The sequence below is a fragment of the Homarus americanus genome, unplaced genomic scaffold (genome assembly GCF_018991925.1).
Source record: "Homarus americanus isolate GMGI-L3 unplaced genomic scaffold, GMGI_Hamer_2.0 scaffold20465, whole genome shotgun sequence".
Classification (NCBI taxonomy): domain Eukaryota; kingdom Metazoa; phylum Arthropoda; class Malacostraca; order Decapoda; family Nephropidae; genus Homarus; species Homarus americanus.
The window spans coordinates 375,964-397,590 of NW_024756914.1; the positions used below are offsets into that span (position 1 = coordinate 375,964).

The window sequence follows — 21,627 nt, forward strand, 5'->3', positions numbered from 1 at the left end:
AACTCATGTAAATAATAATATAAATTTAACACTTCCCAGTTTTACATAATTGATTAGAGTTTAGACGCACCCGAGAATTATATCAATAAGTATACGTAGCATTGTGAGAAAGTCTGAGGCTGATACCACTGGTTATGTCACACACTGGGGCCAGATTCTCAGAGTCTCGAACGGTGAATGTTTCTTTCTTGTATATAAATGTGTAAGATGCACCTCAGTGGTTGATTTAAGTCGAGGTGTTAAATTTTATATCTGAATTCCACCAAGATTCCCTTATTTATATTATTCTTCGTCATTTAGGAAATATATAAACTTACAAAATATATTCCAGTTTATATAGGTCATTTCTGTCCCTTAGTAATGTATGTTTGGGACGTTATTATTGTATCATCAGTTTAGTAAATTTTTATATCATCAGTCACGAGGAATAATCCCCACGTGAACTTTTGAGTCTGTTGCGTTCTGTAATAAGTGAAGTTAATAAACCTTACTTTATGTTTTGCTATCGTTAAATGTTTAAATGTGTATAAATTCAAATTAAACCAATGCTAAAATAAGTGTAGTTGCTGGGGGTAACTTACAGTGTGTACTCCTGAACGCGAGATCCAGGCTCTCGGCTCCACAACTTTCCCCTGGACTCATCCATTTTCAGCCAAGGGGGAGGAAGGATTCTTTCACCTCTAGAAAACCCTCGATAAATCTCGTCTTCAAAGCTATTATCAATGATTGTTCACGTGTACAGTATAGTGATTTAATAATGCTGAAATTTATCCAAAGTACAGTCCAGTTTATATATCATAGGAAGTCCATTGTTTCGAACTTGGAAGCGGCCACATAAAATGAAAATGGCGTAATGCAGTAATTTCTTTTCGCCAGTCACTTATTATTATTATTTCAAAACGCGTAGAATATTGTTCGCCATATCTCATAAAGTTAATCAAGTTTCTATATACTAGTTTTAAATAAGTTTTGAAGATACACCTTTACTTGTGACTTTCATTAATAAATATCTTTCCCGAATATCAGATAACTCTAGATATTATTATAGAATATTTCAGGAATGATTGACAGGTACAGCAGCCTGGCCCACATCGCTTCTTCAGTTAAAAGACTTGATGTGAAGGTTTACTTGGAACTTCCGTGTTATGAAGCTTAGTGAAAGGTTTAGAAAGTGGTTGAATTCTTCCACCAAACACCAGCTCGGTTCATAGGCTTTCTACAATGCTCTGAGGAGTATTTTATTGACACAGATATGAAGTTGGTTTTATATGTCGTGAATTCCGTTTAAAATTTCGACATTCTTACTTAGATTCCGTGTACAATATTTAGGACGATGGAGTTACTCGTATATCCAGTCGTTTAGAGAGCTCACTCTAAGAGATTATCGTCACAATTACTCTTATTTTCCATATTTTATCTTTAACGTGAAATTTACACAAAATAGCATTAAATACATTATTGTTTGATCCGTGAAACGACCCATAAGGATTTCGAAGCTTTCCAAACATAGAAAATGGGTTTAATCACGTAAGTAAAAGAAAACGCGTCTATTTGTCGAGGACAAACTAAAGTAAAATTATATCACGGGCGGCAACTGTAGAAGGCTTAGGTATAACTAACCTAATTTATTTATCTGATTCGCCAAAAGCACATTTTTACTATCCCAGAACAGGTGACACAGTTTAAGTAAATTAAATAATTCTGAAACTGATCTAGGATGTATTGTGTAGACTTAAGGGAAGTAATTTATTGAATATAAGTGATAAGATACGACAAATAAGACCTCGGTAAAGAACACTGGTTGAGTATAGGAAGCTAATTCGCCTCATTCATGGACATCGAAGTTATTTTTTCATTGATATTTGATGCATATAATTATTTTTTCGTAAACAATCATTATCACGGATGAATTGATCTATAGCCTAGCGTCCTTTTAAACCGGGAAAGAAAATACAAAATACTACAGACAGTTTAATCTTCAGTTCAAAATTTTTAATGAACTCTTGAATTACAGAATGAACATAGAAATTTAATTCATATATTCATGGATAGTCTTTAAGATTAGACTATCATTATTTGTTTATTGTATGTCGTAGGTTTGATAAGCATCCTCCCGGGTCACGGATATAACCACAGTCAAAGTTTCATCACCAATACCTTCATAGTGGTCAATGTTCAGAGTGAATACCGTGTCAAACAGTGTTGCGTCCAGACCTCACAACTTTTTAAGACACAAGTAGGTTGAGGCTCCTGCTCGGGGCCCTGGAAGTCAGACTTAGGATGAGTTGGCTATAGACACTATTTCAACATTAATATAATAAGATGAATGGTGTCCCTGGCCTCGTCCTCGACCAAGTGAGTTGAGGGCGTGACATAGTAAGCTCTACGGTGTTCCTGGTGGAGATGTGAGCGAGGAGGTGACGGGACTAGTGCTATGGGTCAAGAGAAGTGTCGTTTCCCACCAGGTAGAAGTAGGTGAAGGAGAGGGCCGTCGAGGGTGCCGGTGCCAGGGAGGAGGAAGTGCCGAGGAGATAGTGACACTCCGGCCAGGAAAGTGGCACATGAGAGAGCCAGAATGAGCAGCGTGTGAGCCTCGACGGTTCGAAGTAAGCCAACGGAGCTAGACTGGAGAGTGAAAGTGGCACACCGACCACACCTTCACTCACACTCACTTTCTCTGCTCTGGTTTCGACGATTCGAGGGAACAAGAGGTCACCCGAGGAAATATATGGAACAGCGAGAGGGAGATGTGGCGGTGGAAAGTGTGCTGGCAGGAAGTCCCGTGAGCATCAATGATCCAGATTTCGACTCTCGACGATGCAAGTGGAGCTGTGAAGGCGCCCCCCAGCCACGCCCAGCACACGCCCAGCCTGCATGTGGACCAAAACCCCACCAACACCACCATCCAGGTCAAATTTGTGGCCCACCACCCTCCACACTACCAACCGGGTCAAAGTTGTGGTACAAGGACCAGGAAAGCGCTTTCTGTCACTCAGTTCCGCTGCTAAAAGGGGACAACTTGAGGGCCGAGGCTGAGAGTTTAGTTTATACTGTATAGAAGTGGACTACAACCTTCCACCATCACCACCAACCAGGTCAACGTTTTGTCACAAGGGTCAGGAAGAAACATTATGGCTAACTCATATTTCCGGTGTTGGGAGGAGAAGAGGTTGGTGAGGGGAGATTGTTGAGGACTCGTAAATGAATGACACAGGGCCATCATATGCTCAGTTAAACACATACATGAGATAAACATGCACACATGTACGCAAGACATCTAGAATGAGAGCAAATCATATTATTACAGAGTTACTCGTGTATATAACACCGTACGTACATATCTCACTGTATGTTCACGTACTACACGCCCATTCTTTGTGTACTCTTACAATCACATGTACACCCCGCTTGATCAGTCACCCACTCACTATCGTATGTTATAACACAAACACACACACACACACACACACACACACACACACACATCCTATTGAAAATAATCTATTGTTAACTATATAACTGACTAACTCAGCCAAAATAATAAAGGTTATTGTTTATTATGTGTTACTCTGTTGCTTCGTATTCATCCGCCTTCTTACCTCCTCTGATTCTTACTCTAATTATTCTATTTATTTTACCTACATATTTCCTATATATATTGTTTATTACTTCTCTTGATCGGTTAGTTGTGTTTTAATTTTTCTATGTATGATTGTATATTTCCCTGAATATATCGGTAGATTTATCTCTCAAGGGTGTGACGTCAGGAGCATAAACAACACAACTTGTTATATATTCTTGTGGGTTTTATATATTGGTTTACTTAACGTGATCTAGTTCTCGTGATAAACACCCAGAGACACATACAGTCTGTCCGTGTGTAGGGAGAGAACAACTGAGTGAGGAGTGAGTGAGGAGATAAAGAGAGAGAGAGAGAGAGAGAGAGAGAGAGAGAGTGTAGAAAATATTTAATAAGAACAAATACGAGAGAATTGTAGTAAGGAATTAATATATTAGAGAAGTATATTGATAGATGATTGGTGGGAGGTAAAAATTATAACAATGGAGGTAGAGAGATAGTGATTATCTGGACATAGGTGAAAAACAGAAAGGTTTAATTAAACATTGGTAAAGAGATAAGGAGTAAAGGAAGGTACACTCGGAACATGACTGGTTGAGGCGGTGGAGGACAAGGGAATGTATATAAACAAATTACAGGGAGGTGGTCAGACAGCAGTACTACTAAGCTACCTTGACCGTGGGAATCACTCTCACTTGCCTTCTGCACAACCCTTGCCTACTGTCGCTACCGCCTACGATGTAATATGAATTTTACGACGTTCTTTCACTGTGTATGTAATTAATAATATCTTCATTAAATTAGATATGCACATTCAAGTGTGTAACTAGGAACTGACTAAGGCCTCTGTTGTCTTTTGTTGGCGTAAGAGAGTTTTGTGGGTGTGGCAGCTAGCTCGTCCAGGCGGCACACTGAGGGAGAAAAAGCGACCATCTTCTCTGATATGTCAACAGATACCGGGTCACTGAATCACCCAGGTGGGGGAGGTCCTCGGGTACTATAGTGTTTTATTTAATCACTCTAACTCTAAAAATGTATAAATAATATCATTCATCTTACATACTGTATATCACTCAACAAATTATAAGAATACACGAGTCGTTGATTAAGCTCACTTTCTCTGAGTAAAGATGTGAAAGGGAAGGTAAGATGAGGACTCCCCCGCGGGCGAGTCCATAGTCATAGATTTCACTCGTGACGTCACGGGGTCATAGCGACGACACAAAGAGACCGTGACCATATCCCGCGTGGGCCACCCCAACCCCCTGCTGGGCCACGCTTCATGACCTCCTCACTCCACGTGTCACCAGAGTACATAGTTGTTGTTGCTTTTGTTCATGTGACGACACAGTACACCTCTTCCCTGTCTGTCTGTTACTCTCTTAATCCAACCAGGAGCGAACTCGTAACAATGGTTTTAAATTAGACAGATTTAGATTTAGGCGCGAAATAGGTAAACACTGGTTTGGTAACAGAGTAGTGGATGAATGCAACAAGTTACCAAATATCATCATTAACTCGAATACGCTGGATAGCTTCAATTGGATGCTTATATGAGCAATAGGGGTTGGGTGTAAATGGGACTGCCCAGTATGGGCCAACAGGCCCGCTGCAGTTTCCTCCATTCTTATGTTCTTACATCACAGCGAGTTGTGTATTATTCCTCTGTATTGTGGCAGTCAGTCAGTGTTATCATGGTGCAACTGGTTATCAGTAGCAAAAAATTACAATCGTCATAGCGCGACTCATGACTCACACACTATCTAGATCTCTGTTATAATTTTTAATCTGAGCTGTTGTGTGACCTGAGGACACGACACGAATAACGCCTAGTGCCTTATGCAAGTGTGTGTGTGTGTGTGTGTGTGTGTGTGTGTGTGTGTGTGTGTGTGTGTGTGTGTGTGTGTGTGTGTGTGTAGTCCACCCAAGACTCTACGAAGGGCTAAACATGTGAGAGGTCGGGTGTAGAGAGCGTGTAGTGTACTGTGTGGTCACCTCACACTGTAGGCATGAAAACCAGGTCATGGTGTTTCTCCAGTCGAAAGTTAAGTGTACTGTTGTCGGACCACGTGAAGATTAGCCCCTTAGCTTATATCACCTGATGATTAGGCACTCAGTCGTTACCTGTGATGTTAGGTTAGGTTAGAGTAAATTAGGTTAGCGCTAGGGTGGTTAATATCGAGGTGAACCCTGTTGTCTCCTCTGACACAAGAAGTAAGAAACAACTCACGACTTTGAACTTTCAACTGATGTGTTCTGATTTATCTCTTGGCAACAAACTATTTACTTTCTGGTGTGGATGGGATAATTTACTCCTTTACTTGTTCTTATATCCAGTAAATTGACTATGGAATTATTTATTTACCGCCTAAGGTTTGGCATTGGTCCGGCGTGAGAATTTTAACTTTTAATTCAGTGCTTAAACGCATTGTTGTCTAATGCATCTTTACAGTCGAGAGGTAACAGAGGGCAAACTCACACACTCTCTGTGCCTGTTACTATGAGACTGACCGAAAATGCCTGGTTTCTGTACAGCAACTCTCGAACGTGAACTGTTACAGCGTGACGACCTTCATCAGTACCAGAGTGGGTCCTAATTTCACAAGCTGCCCCCCATCATTCTCCCCGTAGTGGGTGTGACCTCCCTCCCTGTACGGCACAGTAAACATTACCTCCTGTTGGCGACCTGGATATATCGGTATTGGTACGCTGTTAAGTAGGTCTTGGGTCTGGCTGAGGCGCCCCAGACCACCGCGACCCCGCCTCTCTATGACCCAGTCAACCAGAAGTGCACCATCTCGCTTTCCTCGACCTATGGAATACGGTAGTTTGACCTCTTAAACACGATGACCTAGCTTAGGTGTGTACAATGACTGACTAGTGAAGTAAATTAAGTACCACACTAACTTGACCCTTCAGGACAGGTTGAGTCCCTTGTTTACGACTGTGTGACTTGTTGAGGGCGATAATGTGCATCATGAAATACAATGTGTTGAGTGCAATGAGTAGAATGACTTTATCTGGGGTACATCATTTTAGCTTGATCTTAAGTACGGTGACTTTGATTACTTAAATATTTGTTTATCTTGAGTAAAAGTATTTTATTTTGAGTATAAAAACCTTATCTTTGGTACGGATATTCTAAACTTTTGCGTCATTTCAAAATATAATTACAATAGGTAATGACACTTGGTGTTAATTTGGCTGCGTTTCTATTGGTTTGAAACCATTGCGTCCTGGTTTGCGTCGTGGTATCTTACGTTGTGTGTGATTTCCATGTATGTAACCGAAGGTATCTGATGACTTAACGCCTAACAGTGTTGGGATATTTTTTGTTGTTTTTTCAGTCATAGATGAAGCTGGTTTTATGATAAATTGATCTCTCAAGGGAAATTTCAAACAAGTAAGAGATTTGATCATTGTAATATTTCTTCGATGAAATGCCTAGGTGAAGGTTACTTACAGAGAACCAAATGATTAACTACACAATGTCAGAGAAGCCTAAAACTGTATGTGGAACGTACTGCTGCTTGCATAGACTAAATCACATCCCAAACATTGTAGGTTTTCTCCAGGTACTCCGGCATCCTCTTGTGCTAGCACTGGAAAATGAAGTTCACAGCAAAATGTTACGTAAGATACCACCAGTGCGAACGGCTAGTAAGTTGGTAAGTGGTGCAATTATATCTTTTCATATAAACAAAAGCAGAATTTCAATAGGGTATAGTTACCCATTGCTAGTTTTTTGTTTTCTGTCATATATTATTTTAAAGTTTTCTATGATGTAAGTTTAGGGTATACTAGCTTAAAAGGTTTTGCCATAACTTAAACATGGTACAATTTTTTTATTCGTGTATTTATTATTTTTAGTTGGAAAGTATATTTTCTTATTCACTGTATAGACTCAAAATTTTGCTGGCTTGGCGATTCCAAATGGGTCCAAGCTCAATTAGGCGGCCACAATAGATTGTCGTATCCATACCTGAAGGCATCCACATGTGTTTCTGTCACCCTCTTACACTGTCCACAAGTGCCCCTCCCTTACACAACTGATGACGACCATATATGTCTCTCATACACCTGACGACGTTCACATATTGATGACGTCCACATAAGAAAATAAGTTTCTTCCTATCTCCCTCGTAAACCTAAACTTATCAACTTAAATCCGTTGCTACGAGTCCTATCCTGCTCGGATATTATAAAAACTTTATCTATATTTCCTTTATTGATTCCCTTTACCCACTTAAATACTTTTATCATATCTCCCCGCACTCTTCGTCTTTCTAGGGAATGCAAGTTTAGTTTCTTTAACCTATCTTGACATGGTAGGTTTCTAAGTCCCGGAATCATTTTCGTCATTCTTCGCTGCACCGACTCCAGTGAATTGATATTAATTGTATATTAAGGGCACCAGAACTGAATAACATAATCGAGGTGCGGCCTGACTAGCGCAAGATATAATTGCAATGTGACCTCCGCACTCATATTACTTACACCTCTAGATATAAAACCTAATACTCTGTTTGCCTCATTTCGAATATTAACGCACTTTTCTCGGCCGAAGATCCGTGCTTACGAGTACCCCTAAGTCTCTCTCACAAGTCGACTTCTCTAGGTTGATGTTGTTAAGGCTGTATACATTGACAGTATTTGTTCTTCGAATATTAAGTGCGCCGCACTTGCTGGTGTTGAATTTCATTTGCCATTTTTGTTACCACTCCTGCAGTTTATTTAAATCCTCCTGTGGTGCATTTGCATCCTCCCCTGAATTAATCTGCCTCCCTATTTTGGTGTCCTTCCCACACCTGATGTAGAAAGATAGATAGATATATTGATAAATAGAAACGTATCAGATTATCCTAATCTAAATTTAACAGTCACCATCAAGAACAGTAACTGGCTCAACGACTGCAGCCAGCCACCATCAACGGGGTAAAACTGAGCTACCCAACGTTACCGAGGAAACAATGGTTTGAGCTACCGTCGCCAACTACCAGTACCTGAAAACAACGGTCTTAACTGTCACCACTAAAGAAACAAAGGTGTTAACTGTCAGTAGCGGTCAGCGTCGCCTGCCTGTGTTTTACCGGGCTGGCGCGCCCCGGACCACACGTCCATTGTCCTGAGTCCCTCCCGCTGCCCGCCACCCACCGTCCCTCTCCCGGGCCAGGGTACTGACGGGTACATTACCGGTGAAAGACGCCTCCTACCGGATAAAGTCGGTTGTGTTACCCAACGTTTTTACTGACTGTGTGTCGAGGGAGGAAGAGCTAAAGCGATCAAATAAACCAAATTGCTGAGGGACTGAATAATCTTTACGATACAAACTCCCTCCCCCCATGTTGAGTTAGGAAAAGGATGTGTGTGTGTGTGTGTGTTTTAATCATACATATATAGGTTTATCATTAATTATTTACAAATGACTTCTCACTACATAATCTGTCCAAGATTTGAGAATGTACTTAATTTACTATTTATTCAACAATGAGAGCCATAACACCAAAGAACAACATGAAGTACAATAACATTGTTATTCAAGTAGATGAGGAGGTTGTCCGTACAGCTAACAACTGTCGGTAATCAAAAGGTCCTAACTTTACGTGGTGAAAAAAATAGTACGTAATTTATATAGAATTCTGATAACAGCATTTTATATTATAGATAATTTGGGTAATATTATGTGTCGGTGATAACTTATAAGCCGAACACTTTCTGACACAATGGGCTATGGCGACCATTGTGTATCATACGATTACTACCTTATTCTTGCCTTACTTTACATAATTGATTATTTTGTAATTATGTAAATTATGCTCTTATCATATTTATGTGCGTATGGAATTATGATTGCGTGAGTTCTATTTCTTCACAGCGATTTGTGGTGTGGTTATCACACGTGACAGTCCACCCCGGCGTGGTAACCTGCTCCCCCGTGTACTCTGTGTGTGTGTGGCCGTTATGGTACACACTGCCCGAGTCCCGCACCCCTCCCCTCGCGCGACCCTTTCCTTTTTACCGCTGTGTACCTGCACCCTCAGCAGGAGTGACAGCTTCCCGGGATCAAGACCTGCATTCCTCCTCCTTTGTGCTTGTATCACCTGGTTTTCTGGGCTAGAAATGTAGACCAAGGTTGTGTGGGGCAGTGTGTGTGCTGCTAACGGGCCGCGGGCTTGTCCCTAACCCACATATACCTCCTACAAGGGCACATTACTTTACTTTACTCCAGGTGCGAGGCTTGGAGGTCACCTGGATCGATATATGGGTCCGTATCTGGTGCACACAAAAGACCCAAGGCCAGACATACGCCCAAACTCCACGCCCAATCCGCGGAGCGAGGCGTCACGTCGAGATGGTGATTGGTGGAAATGGGGCGTGGAGAGGGCCCAGGCAAGCGACAATTGGCTTAACATGGGATGCACGTCGTATTTTCCACCAATCGGATGGACGTTTGCTAGCTTTTGCCCGCCTAGTTCACACCACGTAAACGGGAAGTGTGTTACCTCATATGCACCCACACGTACGGTACCTCGCACTGTCAAAACATCCCAACTAAAATAAATTTAGACTCATTTAAAAGATATCTGTATATATTATCACTTCTCTATACCTCTTCTTAATTCTATCTCTCATAAATTTTTATTATTGATAGACTAGTACACACAAATGCACCAAGACACATATTAAGTCAACAATATGGTCGACGAAATGTACTATGAATGGCAAGTCTCAACACATTTTTGAATTAGTATAAATGGCCTTCTATGTACAGTAATAAGCTTCTATAACAAACGTGTGAGCGAGTGTGAGGAAAGTTCAGTGACAATGACCTACTGAACTTGGTGTGTGTGTGTGGGGGGGGTCATTTGCGTCCATGTGTGCATACGGCCATCCATGTCTGTTTATTGATCATGCTAACCTAGTTTAAGTTCTACTGTCTGGTAAGTTTTCACATACATACATACATATTGATAGATAGATGTTCAGTAAAATCGTCATAAAGATCACATTGATTCAGCTTGTAGATATTTACAGTGTAAGTATATAGTATACATACAGAGTGCAGGTATACAAAAAGTGATAAAGAACCCTACCCTGACGGTTTATGTACTGTACTGTACTTCCTATATCTTCGTTGTTTCATTAATTGTAAACCTGTATTGTCTACATACATAACAAATCAATCGTAAACTTGTATGACTATTTAACTGAATTATTATTATTAACAATATTGGACATACTTATGTACAATATGCCGACGTGTGCGTCTTTTGTACTGATATTGTATTAGTATCGAAACGAGCGAAATTACAAGTTGATTCATAGTCTTACAACATTTTGGGTCAATCAGCCCTAGGTCCTCTACCTGTGCGTACAGCTGAAAAGAAGTTGATTGGCCAATCCCCTCTCTTTACCATTATATAAATTTGTTTCTATGATGCAGTACCGATAAAGTGACATTTTATCTACTAGCATAATAATTTCTCATAGTTTATTGGATAAATAGACATTTCGTTACTTCAGGAAAGAATAATTCGGCTATGTGCAAAAATAGTTGGCAACAGTCATGAGCGCGCCCACGTGTCGGACGAATCCATTTTAAGCCGTGAGTCAATCCCTGGTTTATAAGTCTTGATGTAAAACGCACATTTACGCGTCAGTTATGACATTTAAATGATCTAATAAATTAGTATGTTTACTAAATTTGATGGAACATTGATATATTTATTTCTGAAAGGAGTTTAAATGCTCCAATGATTACATTACATATACTTCCCCATCCGTCAGAATGGACTCGTCTTGACCCTGACCATCCCAGACGCCAATATAAATAAACGTTTCATCTCATACATTAACGCGAGAACATTGACCAGAGAAAAGTTTTACATCCTTTTTAAGAATTGGTAATTAATATAATATTGGATTTTATAATAATAATAATATGACAACAACAACAATAATAATAATAATAATAATAATAATAATAATAATAATAATAATAATAATAATAATCAGGTTCTTATTTCCATAGGGCCAGTCTTTTTTTAATAAAAAAGAATATCGCGAATTATAAAAAAAAAATATTGTCACAGTTAACCACAACTTGTATGCATGAACACCTCTAAATAGTTATAGGTTTTTAAGTATTTTTATGCATGATAATATGTGTAAAACGTATGTAAACGATTTCTCTGGTAGACTATAGTAGTGTGATTACAACTGAGCGTGATATAAATATTTGGTAATTGTTAGTTCTTATTGAGAGTTTCTCACACCTTGCTGACGTTACACGGAAGAGAAAATATACATACAAAAAAAAATGTTTACAAAGCACGGAGCTCACAAAGATAAGGAATCTGCTTATCTCATATAACCCCTTCCCTACGACGATTTTTTTCAGCAGATAGGGACCCCGTACACAGATGGTTAGTAGACTATCACCCTTAAAGGCCTTGACACTAAATATGTTAGGTTAAATTAGCATCAAGGCATTTATTTACTCATCAAGTGAAATAAACAGAGGTTCCTAATCTTCATGATGATAATAAATGTTGCGAAACACCACGAATAAGAATGCTTAAATGCTTTTCTTCATAGACGATCTTAACCAAAAGATAAACGTAACAAAAGTTTGATTTAAATAAAATATCTAGTTTTGGTTAGAATTTCCTGAAAAAAATAAATCCTTTCTTAATTCGTGGTATTTTTAACACCATTGCCCATAGAAATATCCTAGGCTCGTTCTCCCATATAGTCAAGGTAAATAAACGACCCGAAGACACAAGGACTAACAGACCCCAGTATTAAGTAATTACGAGGAGAAAGAGAAGAATCTGCTGTATAAAGAAGGAATTTACACACTAAAGAGGTATAACAACAGCGATATACAAGTTAGTCTTAGGTATTAGGTATGTGAGGTGTTAATGCATGTAAACAAGTATGACGTACACCAATTTGGACGGCCCGACTAATGTAGCCGCAATGAAGTCAAATGATGGTCGTACAAGCGTAATTCGGGCTGTGAATCACTTCTCCATTATTATTTGGTGTCATAAAGTAAAAAAAAATTGGTAAACTTAATTTAATCTGAGTTAATAGATCAAGTGCATGTACCTAACCTAACCTAACCTAACACAACACAACTCAGATTAAATTAAGTTTACCAATTTTTTTTTACTTTATGACACCAAATAATAATGGAGAAGTGATTCACAGCCCGAATTACGCTTGTACGACCATCATTTGACTTCATTGCGGCTACATTTGGGTAATTCCTCGCTCCCTCGGTACATGCACGCGATCTATTAACTCAGATTAAAGTAAGTTTTCCAATTTTTTGTGACTTTCTGACACCAAATACTGGTCGAGAAGTGATTGGCAGTCCGATTTATTCATCTAGGACCATTATTTGACTTCATTGCGGCTACATTTGGGTACATTTGGGTAATTAGTCGGACCCCAATTTGGACTCATCTTAGTTATAAGAAGGTAGGTAATATATTAGAATTTAAGCTCCCGGATAAGTTGGAGCAGACGATTATCACTAATAAGGCACTTATGGAATTGCACCAAATTTTCTGGAGATGTTATTTGCATGATAAAAAAAATGGAAACGACAATGCGTAAAATCTAAATTAAAATAAACGATAAATTTTACAAGAGAGAAATAGATTGCAGTCATAACACAAAGTGATTGCAAATGTATACAGGTATTGATTTTTACGTATACAGCATACGTATGTAACAGGTATATGTGTATTTATATTTTTGGTGTTCATGAAACAACATTAATTCAACATTGTGTTTTCCCTTTGCCTTTTATTGGACGTGTTCATAGTGCTCAAAATATCTAAGACAGTTGGGTGGGCGGCAGCCCTGGTCCCAGTTGGTTATCCAAGATGGGCCGAGTTGGTTATCTGAGATGGGCCGAGTTGGTTATCTGAGATGGGCCGAGTTGGAGTACAACCCTTTATATTTTTCTTCTAGTGCAGGTCTTACTTCATGACCCAGGCTGTATGTTCAGGCACCTACCCAATAATTCCCTTACCTAAACCTTTCAGCAATACTTTGGAATAAAATCTAGCTTTTATGTTTGGAATCGGAACTCACGTCCCTGTTTGAAGAGTTAATACTGTACAGTACAAGTTAAGAATAATACGAGCTGTGTCTAAATTTGTCAGTTTCACGTTACCAATATACAGTACCCCTGTATTACCTGGGAGTTAGCCAGTTTTTTACACAACACTATAGCATTTACATGTTTTTTCTGTACTTTTTGCTTTGTTTTTTGTATGTGCATAATGGCACTCACAATCATGTAAATTTGTCATTTGTAGTTTACTGTACTGGCTAACTCCTGATTTAACTATTTCAGATGGATAACACAGATCATCTTCATCCAAACTGGAAGGCATTGGCTACTGCCCACATGAAGTGGAAAGTATTTGTACAAGCACAACCAGAAATACCACTTGAGCAAAAGGAAAAACAGAAAAAGATATACATGTCACTTGATGGGGAAGATGCCAAAAAGTTTTATGAGGAATTAGTTGAGGATTGTTCTCATCCCAGTTCTAGTGTTGATCACAAACAGCTTGAAATTGGAAATTCTGAAAGAGCTCCCAACTTAGACAAAGATGACTGTGATGAAGTAGAGGAAAACAGCAACCAAAAATGGTACAGTGGAAAAAAAGAATGTCCTCAGTCCATACATAAGGCTATGAAATTTGCTCAGAATAATGACTCAGTTAATTTGAGAGAAATGGTAACCAATGGTTTTAATGTTAATGCAAAAGATGAATATGGCTGGTCACTTTTGATGGTTTCAGCATGTGCTGGTGCCAAGGATGCAGTGCAATTATTACTTGAACACAAAGCAAGAACGGGTGCAAGGGACAGCAAGGGTAACACCGCTATATATTTGGCAACTATGAAAGGACATAGAAAAATTGTGGACATGTTGATAAATTGTAGTAAAAAGAAAGACAGTAATTACCAGTCACCTGAAGATGTAAATGTCGTTCATTTGAAAAAGAAATCCTTAACAGAGGAGTTTTTCTGCGACATTTGCCAAAAGACTATAAAAGAGAGCACAAAAATACAGCATGAGACTTCTATTGTCCACCAGTTCAAGCTTGGGATGGGGGCAAATAAAACCATGTATGGCATTCCTCCGAGCAATAAAGGTTACCAGCTCCTTGTTAATCAAGGCTGGGATACAGAAAAGGGTCTTGGTCCTCAAAGTTCTGGGACCAAATTTCCTGTAAAAACTGTACTGAAGAGAGACAGGGAAGGTCTAGGAAATGTTAAAAAAGATATTGCAAGAGTCACACACTTTGGACCAGCTGATACTGATGCTGTTGAAAGAGTGTGTAAACCAGGTGAAAGAGTTGAACGACATAATACACTTAGCCGGAGGGAAAGAAAGAAACAGAAGACAGAAGATCAAAGAAAAGAGATCGAAATAAGGAGAATGCTGAATGAACCAGATTATTAACAACTTTACTTCCATATACAGTACAGTAACTAGAAGTCTCCAGTCATGATGCCAGGATGGGTAAATGTCCTTTTATTTGTAATACCCTGTACAGTACAGTACAGTATATACTGTACTGGTATATGTAGTAGATACAGTAGGTTGGTGTTCATAAACATAAAAGAATTTCCTGCCCTCAGCTTAACCCTGTTCATGTTTATATCTGGTTTGAACTTTATAGCATACTGTATATTGTATTATTAGGCCCTTAGTGATGATTGCTGCACAGCTCAAAAATGTAATAACTCATATTTTCTAATCTTTCTCTTTCCCTATTGTAGTTATTACATTCACTTAATATAGTTGGAGTGTCCTAATTAAAGATAATATTCATGTTGCAAATACCAATACTGTACATTAGTAGCTCCATGCATAGTGTTGCAATTGGCTCCAGTGTTTGGCTTTGAGCCTAAATTCCAGAAATCAATCAATCATAATGCTGCAAAATAAAATTCATGATACGTGTGTGTGTGCATGAGATACTGGAGCAGCAGCAACTGAATTATTCAAATAATTATGTTAGCCTTGCAGACTTGCTTTGGAGAAAGTCATCAGGTGATTTGTACAGTACCAATTGTTACACCTTACAAGGATTTTGAAGTGTATTCACTGTCATATTTTGTCTTAATACAGTACATAGCTGTCTCTGATCATGTGTTGGATGAAGAAATTACCATTGCAATAAACATATTTGCCAACTAGACATAATCTTGACAGCTCTGTCCTCTTGTTCAACCTTAATACTGTACAACCCATGTTGTACTGCTCCCCCATTATACTTATGTTTTTCAATTCCACTGTTATTTATGTACAGTATATGCTTATAATAAAAAAAAAATATAAAATAAATAATTTAAAAAAATAAATATTGAAGTGATAACCGTGGTAACATTATGAGATGTTCTTATTACCACCATGCTATTGTACTATTCCAGATGTTACTAAATGTTATATAATACTTCCTTGAGATAAATGTATAGTATATATCAGGTGCCTAAAAGAGAGCTCAGGTTCTCAACTGGCTCAGCCATCATCTGGGGGATTCATTGGCCTGCAGGGACCTGCAACTTTACATATAGGACACAGGGTGATTTTTTTTTTTTGCCATTTTTGGGGAAAAAAAATTGTCTTATATGCCGTAAAATAAAGTATGTAAAGTGGCACTTGCATCAAACTGAGTAAATTGATAAAGGAAATATGTATTGTACAGATTATATCAACGCATGATAATCTTGTTTCAGTTTGACACCATGTCCAAGTCTCCAGAAGTAGTGCAGAAATATTTAGAGGAGGTTGAAACAGCTGCTGAAGAAGTTATTAGCGACCGACAGGAGATTATCACTCTTGACCGTCGACGAAATACCAACAGGGAGGCACTGAGGCAGCTGCGAACTAATGACTTGATTAGCTCAAGCCCGGCTGCCAAGACATGGATCTGTGTTGGTAATATGTTCTTGAAGATACCAAAAAGTCTTGCTATTGAAAATATAGACAAAGGTTGGTGAATATTTGCTCAATAGTTGTCTTGTTATAGTTTCAAATTTCAGAAGTAAAATACAACACTGTATTAGAGTTCTAGACAAGAAAGAAAACTTAACTTTAGCTTATATTAGATTTAAAAAAAAAATTTCACTGTATGATGTACATATGACAGTGTGCCCTCTGAAGGGCAATGCTATTGACATAGTGCCACGTGCAGGAATGGCTGGAATGGAAACCATATTGAGTGTTAGAGCAAAATAGTCATTTAACTGTAGTATGTACGTGTAGTGTTTATGAAAGATTGCATGAATTTGTAGGTGGTTGAGATGAGAGCTATGGGATGATACTGTAGTTGGAGGAAATTGATAGATTTTCATTAAATGGAGTGGGTTGGACTTTGACTAATTTCTAAGGCAGGAAACACAGACTCAAGTAAGGTGCATCGATATTTAGGATGAGGAGTGGGATACCATGAGGGCCAGGAGCTTTATATGGGTCAAGGCAAGGTAGAGCAGAAAATACAAAACAGGTATAATATTTTAGTGGTTACTTGGGATGGGGTGAGTTTAAAGTAGGTGTCAAGGGAACATTATTTTTAGGATCAATGATTAAATTTTGAGAAAACAGCAAAGAACCCAGAAGATTGGCTTTATCTTGGGTCATGGTAACATTTGTGCAATGATGATGAAAGGGGGTATGATTGAGTTAAGAGAAGTTGTAAAATGACTTAATTATGTAAAAGGGCTAAGTTATTGACCTAAAAGATTTGCCATTATTCAGTTTAGAGTGAAGGGGTTTTGTTTTGGAATAAAGGTTTTTTTTATTTTCTTTGTTACAAATACATTTAGCAAGGTTCCAAACAATAATGTGTGTGTTGTAAGTTAAACGGTTTTGTGATGCTTCTGCAGTTATTAGGAGATATTTTTTTAGTTCATTTGCCATTTGACAAAAAGTTGAACCAGGGAGGGGACACTAGTGTCTTTGCACGGACAAAGTTGGGGATGCAGAGTTCCAAACTAAGGTGAATGGTGTGTTAGATGTCAGCAGAAGTGGATGGGTCCATTTCTAAGTTCTTTGTGAATTGTGATTAAAATGACCATAAATCAAAGCAGTTAGATCCATCATAGTGCCAGATAATATATGTCTGTGAAGGTGAGGACTTAAGAGAGGAGTAAAGAACTCAAGATGCAGATACAAGACAGCAATCAGAACAGATTAGGGAGGACACATTTTGAGTACAGTCTAAGGGCTTGGATGGATTGTGAGGAAAAAATCTAGAGTTTGTTTAGCTTTGTTACAATAATACAGAATAATGAGAAAAGGCAAAGCACAGATACTTTATCTTAATAAAATCATTCAATTGATTTCCATGATGCTCAATTACCTTTTAAATAATGAGAAAAAGCAAAGCACAGATACTTTATCTTAATAAAATCATTCAATTGATTTCCATGATGCTCAATTACCTTTTAAATAATTTTTTTTGTTCTCAATTTACATTATATTTCAGTAATTTATTGATATGAAATGGGAAGTGATTCATATTATACTATCTTGGTAGATTTTGCTAAATGATTGACAGTACTGTACTTATCTCTCCATAGAGCAGAAGCAGTTGGACACAGAAATCAACAACCTGCGTAATGGTCTTCGCGGCAAGGTTAATGCATTAAATGACTTGGAACACAAACAACAGACTGTTGGAACAAACCTACAAGCTCTGTCTCCAGATGAATGGTCAGCTGTGAAACAGGTCCTGGGAAAATGAAATTACTGTAAAGTATGTAACTTTGCACTGAATTCTGTTAAAAATGTATGAACATGAACAATAAAATGCTGTGAGGATGAATGTTACCTTTTTTTCTCAAATACGAAGCTAGAACTAATATGGCATTAAAGTTTTGTATACTGCACAAAGAGAATTAATGAAGGATCTTAGTTTGAACCCTCTGTTTCAGAGAATGGTTTTATAGTTACTACTCATTAAATACTTTTCAGTTTCTATAATGAACATGGTACAATTCCTTCAGGCAATTAGTAATGGACTGCACCTGTGACTTCCCCTCTATTGACTGGGGAAAGATGATGTGACCTGTGAAGTCATCCATCACTTCTATATGATTCAGCATCTGTTAAGCCTTCAGGAAATTGTAACATTGACTACACTTACCTTGTGAGTCAATTTCATCAACCCATGTTGAATAAACCTCTGGTTCAAACCAACTGCACAGTGTCAGTGTACCATCTTTGTGGTGTAGATTAATATAATCTTTTTCTTTTCTATTTTTTATTTTTTTTACTCTGATTTTTTTGCCCCCTAGGCCCCATTGTGTGTTGATGACCTGTGCCCGGGTGGGCACTGTATATATATATATCTTCTAAGTTTTAAACCTTACATTCATATTCTTTGGAGGGCCAAAGGGTGCCAGGTGGGTTTGTGTCATATCTTCTTACCTCTCCAACCATAAAATGGGAATTCACAAGTTCAATTCATTCTCAACCTTTACTGTGTGTGGTAAGTGCAAAAATGACATGTCATTGCTGCTAATCAATCCATAAAATGAACCCCAGATGCAGTTAGTCTGTAGGACCTGTTATTCATTTCCTGGAATTATAGTGATTTCCAGAGTGGATTTGGAGATTGCCACCATGAAGGCTACTTTCCTTCTTGCTTTCCCAGCTCTGAGGGTGGAGGAAGGTTTTGCTTCATTTGGTTCATTGTCTTGGGTTAATCTTAGACTGAGTCTGAAATTCTTGCCGAAGAATCAGACTCCATGCCTTACACCTGAGTATGTGTATTTGTTTCCTCGCCTGGAAATGTAAGTGGCTTTCATCATTCTCTTTGATTAAGGCAGTTCACAATTATTTACAGACAGCTCACTTTGGTCATGGTCCGGTTGTACTGAATCCCATCTAGAATTGAGGCTTCTAGAGCATATTCTATATTTTTAGTACAGTGTAGTATTATTATTAAGTCAATGAGGTATGAACAGCCTGATAGATTCCCTTGGGTACATGATCTTACAGGCATGGCATCATCTTTGGCTTCCTGTCCTTCACATCGATCCAGAGTAGAGAAGGCTGGGCTTTGGTGAAGACCTTTTTGTCAAGTACCTTAGTGAATATTTACCTTACCAAATCTGCATGGTCCTAGGGAACTTTAAAGGTGAGTACATTTCCATGATCTTGGTCGAGTAGTGCAAATTTTCTATAACAGGTGTAAACTGTACTTGTAGGTAGAGATTTTTGTTTCCTCCATCCTCAATCTTTTCTGCTGACATTGAATAAGTGTAGTTTCTCAAGGTGTACTTACCTGTAGTTTGTATATAGGGGGATTGATCCTTAACCTTCATATAATGACCAAACACATTGGTTAACTCATTCCCTCCTTCCTCCTTTAGGGATACTGAAGCAAACTAAAACCTTATCCTGGGTCATGGGCTTATGATTAAACATGAGACTATCTCTGGTTGGTTATAAATTGAGATTTAAGGATCAATCAGCTATTTATAGCTGGCATGGAGTATCAGACATGCTTTGTCAAGATTCATGCCTGGTGAGATAGAGGGACAGGAAAGATCCTGTCCAGCTAAGTGCCCACTTGACATATATGATGAATTTCTGAAAATCTGCATATTAAGTAAACATTAATTTTTCATAGAAACCCATGTTATAAATTGAGATACATCCCAGAATACTTTTAAAAATTTTCTTTAAAAATATACAGTAAACCCCAAATATAATGTTGGTCATGAATATCACATTTTACTATTTTGTGGCAAATAAATTAGTGTGATAGGATGTGATCCTATGTTTGTTAATCTATGACTGGGTAATTATCCTCTGGTGTGGACCACTGGGGAGCTGGCTGGTTCTTCTCAGTAAAAATAAAGCATCCTACCAGTGGACCCGTACAGTCTAAACTACCCTGAATATCATAGACAGTAAAGTGAACTATTTAATTGATAAAAATATACACAAGACCAAATCCATTGGTTCCAGGACTACTAGGAGACTGTTATATATGAAGAAATCTCAGAAATTCAAGGGATGGGTACAGAGTATAGAAGGCTGAAAAAGTTTAGAGGCGGATTGCAAGTGAAGTTAAGTCAAACCAAAAGGCTGTTAAAATGTTAAACAAAGGAGAAATTAAAGACACGAGCGGGCATATCAGATCTGGCTCTCCTCCACCACACATTACTGGCCTGGCCCTCCTCATCCACCTCCACACATCACTGACCTGGCCCTCCTCCTCCTCCACCACCACACTCATTGGCTTGGCCCTCCACCACACATTACTGGCCAGGCCCTCCTCATCCACCTCCACACATCACTGACCTGGCCCTCCTCATCCTCCACCACCACACTCATTGGCCTGGCCCTCCACCACCACACTCACTGGCCTGGCCCTCCTCCTCCTCCACCACACATCACTGACCTGGCCTCCTCCTCCTCCACCACACTCACTGGCCTGGCCCTCCTCCTCCTCCACCACACATCACTGACCTGGCCCTCCTCCTCCACCACATATCACTGGCCTGGCCCTCCACCACCACCACACTCACTGACCTGACCTCCTCCTCCACTACCACATTCACTGGCTTGGCCCTCCTCCACCACACATCACTGACCTGGCCCTCCCCCAACACACCACCATACTCACTGGCCTGGCCCTCGTCATCCACCGCCACACATCACTAGCCTGGCCTGGCTCTCCTCCACTATCACCACCACACATCACTGACCTGGCCTGGCTCTCCTCCACTACCACCACCACACATCACTGGCTTGGCTCTTGTCTTTCTCCATCACACATCACTGACCTGGCCCTCCTGTACCACACATCACTGGCCTGACCCTCCTCTCACACATCACTGGCCTGACCCTCCTCCACACCTGCTCACGTCTATCCTCACCTACTCACACCTGCCCATACCTGCTCACATCTACCCTCACCTACCCACTTCTAACTACACCTGCCCAGTGTCTACTCACATCTGCCCACGTCTAACTACACCTGTGCCCACGT

The 21,627-nt window shown here is 39.2% G+C and overlaps 1 protein-coding gene across 7 annotated transcripts in view; it reads left to right on the forward strand.

Moving 5' to 3' along the window:
• Positions 1–18,447, forward strand: part of LOC121857121 (p53 and DNA damage-regulated protein 1-like) — a 71,617-nt gene extending 53,170 nt beyond the window's left edge. For 4 of the 7 annotated variants that reach the window (XR_006087108.1, XR_006087109.1, XR_006087107.1 and 1 more), the window contains 2 exons: positions 13,956–15,137; positions 16,358–16,492. Coding sequence is in view for 2 of the 7 variants with exons in the window: in XM_042353011.1 (XP_042208945.1) it covers positions 16,358–16,613; positions 18,203–18,366 (420 nt within the window). In the remaining 5 variants the exon portion in view is untranslated. Of the gene's footprint in view, positions 1–12,238; positions 12,450–13,955; positions 15,138–16,357; positions 16,614–18,202 lie in introns of those variants that run through there. The other 3 variants (XM_042353011.1, XM_042353010.1, XR_006087110.1) reach the window with 2 other exon arrangements.
• Positions 18,448–21,627: the final 3,180 nt, after the last annotated feature.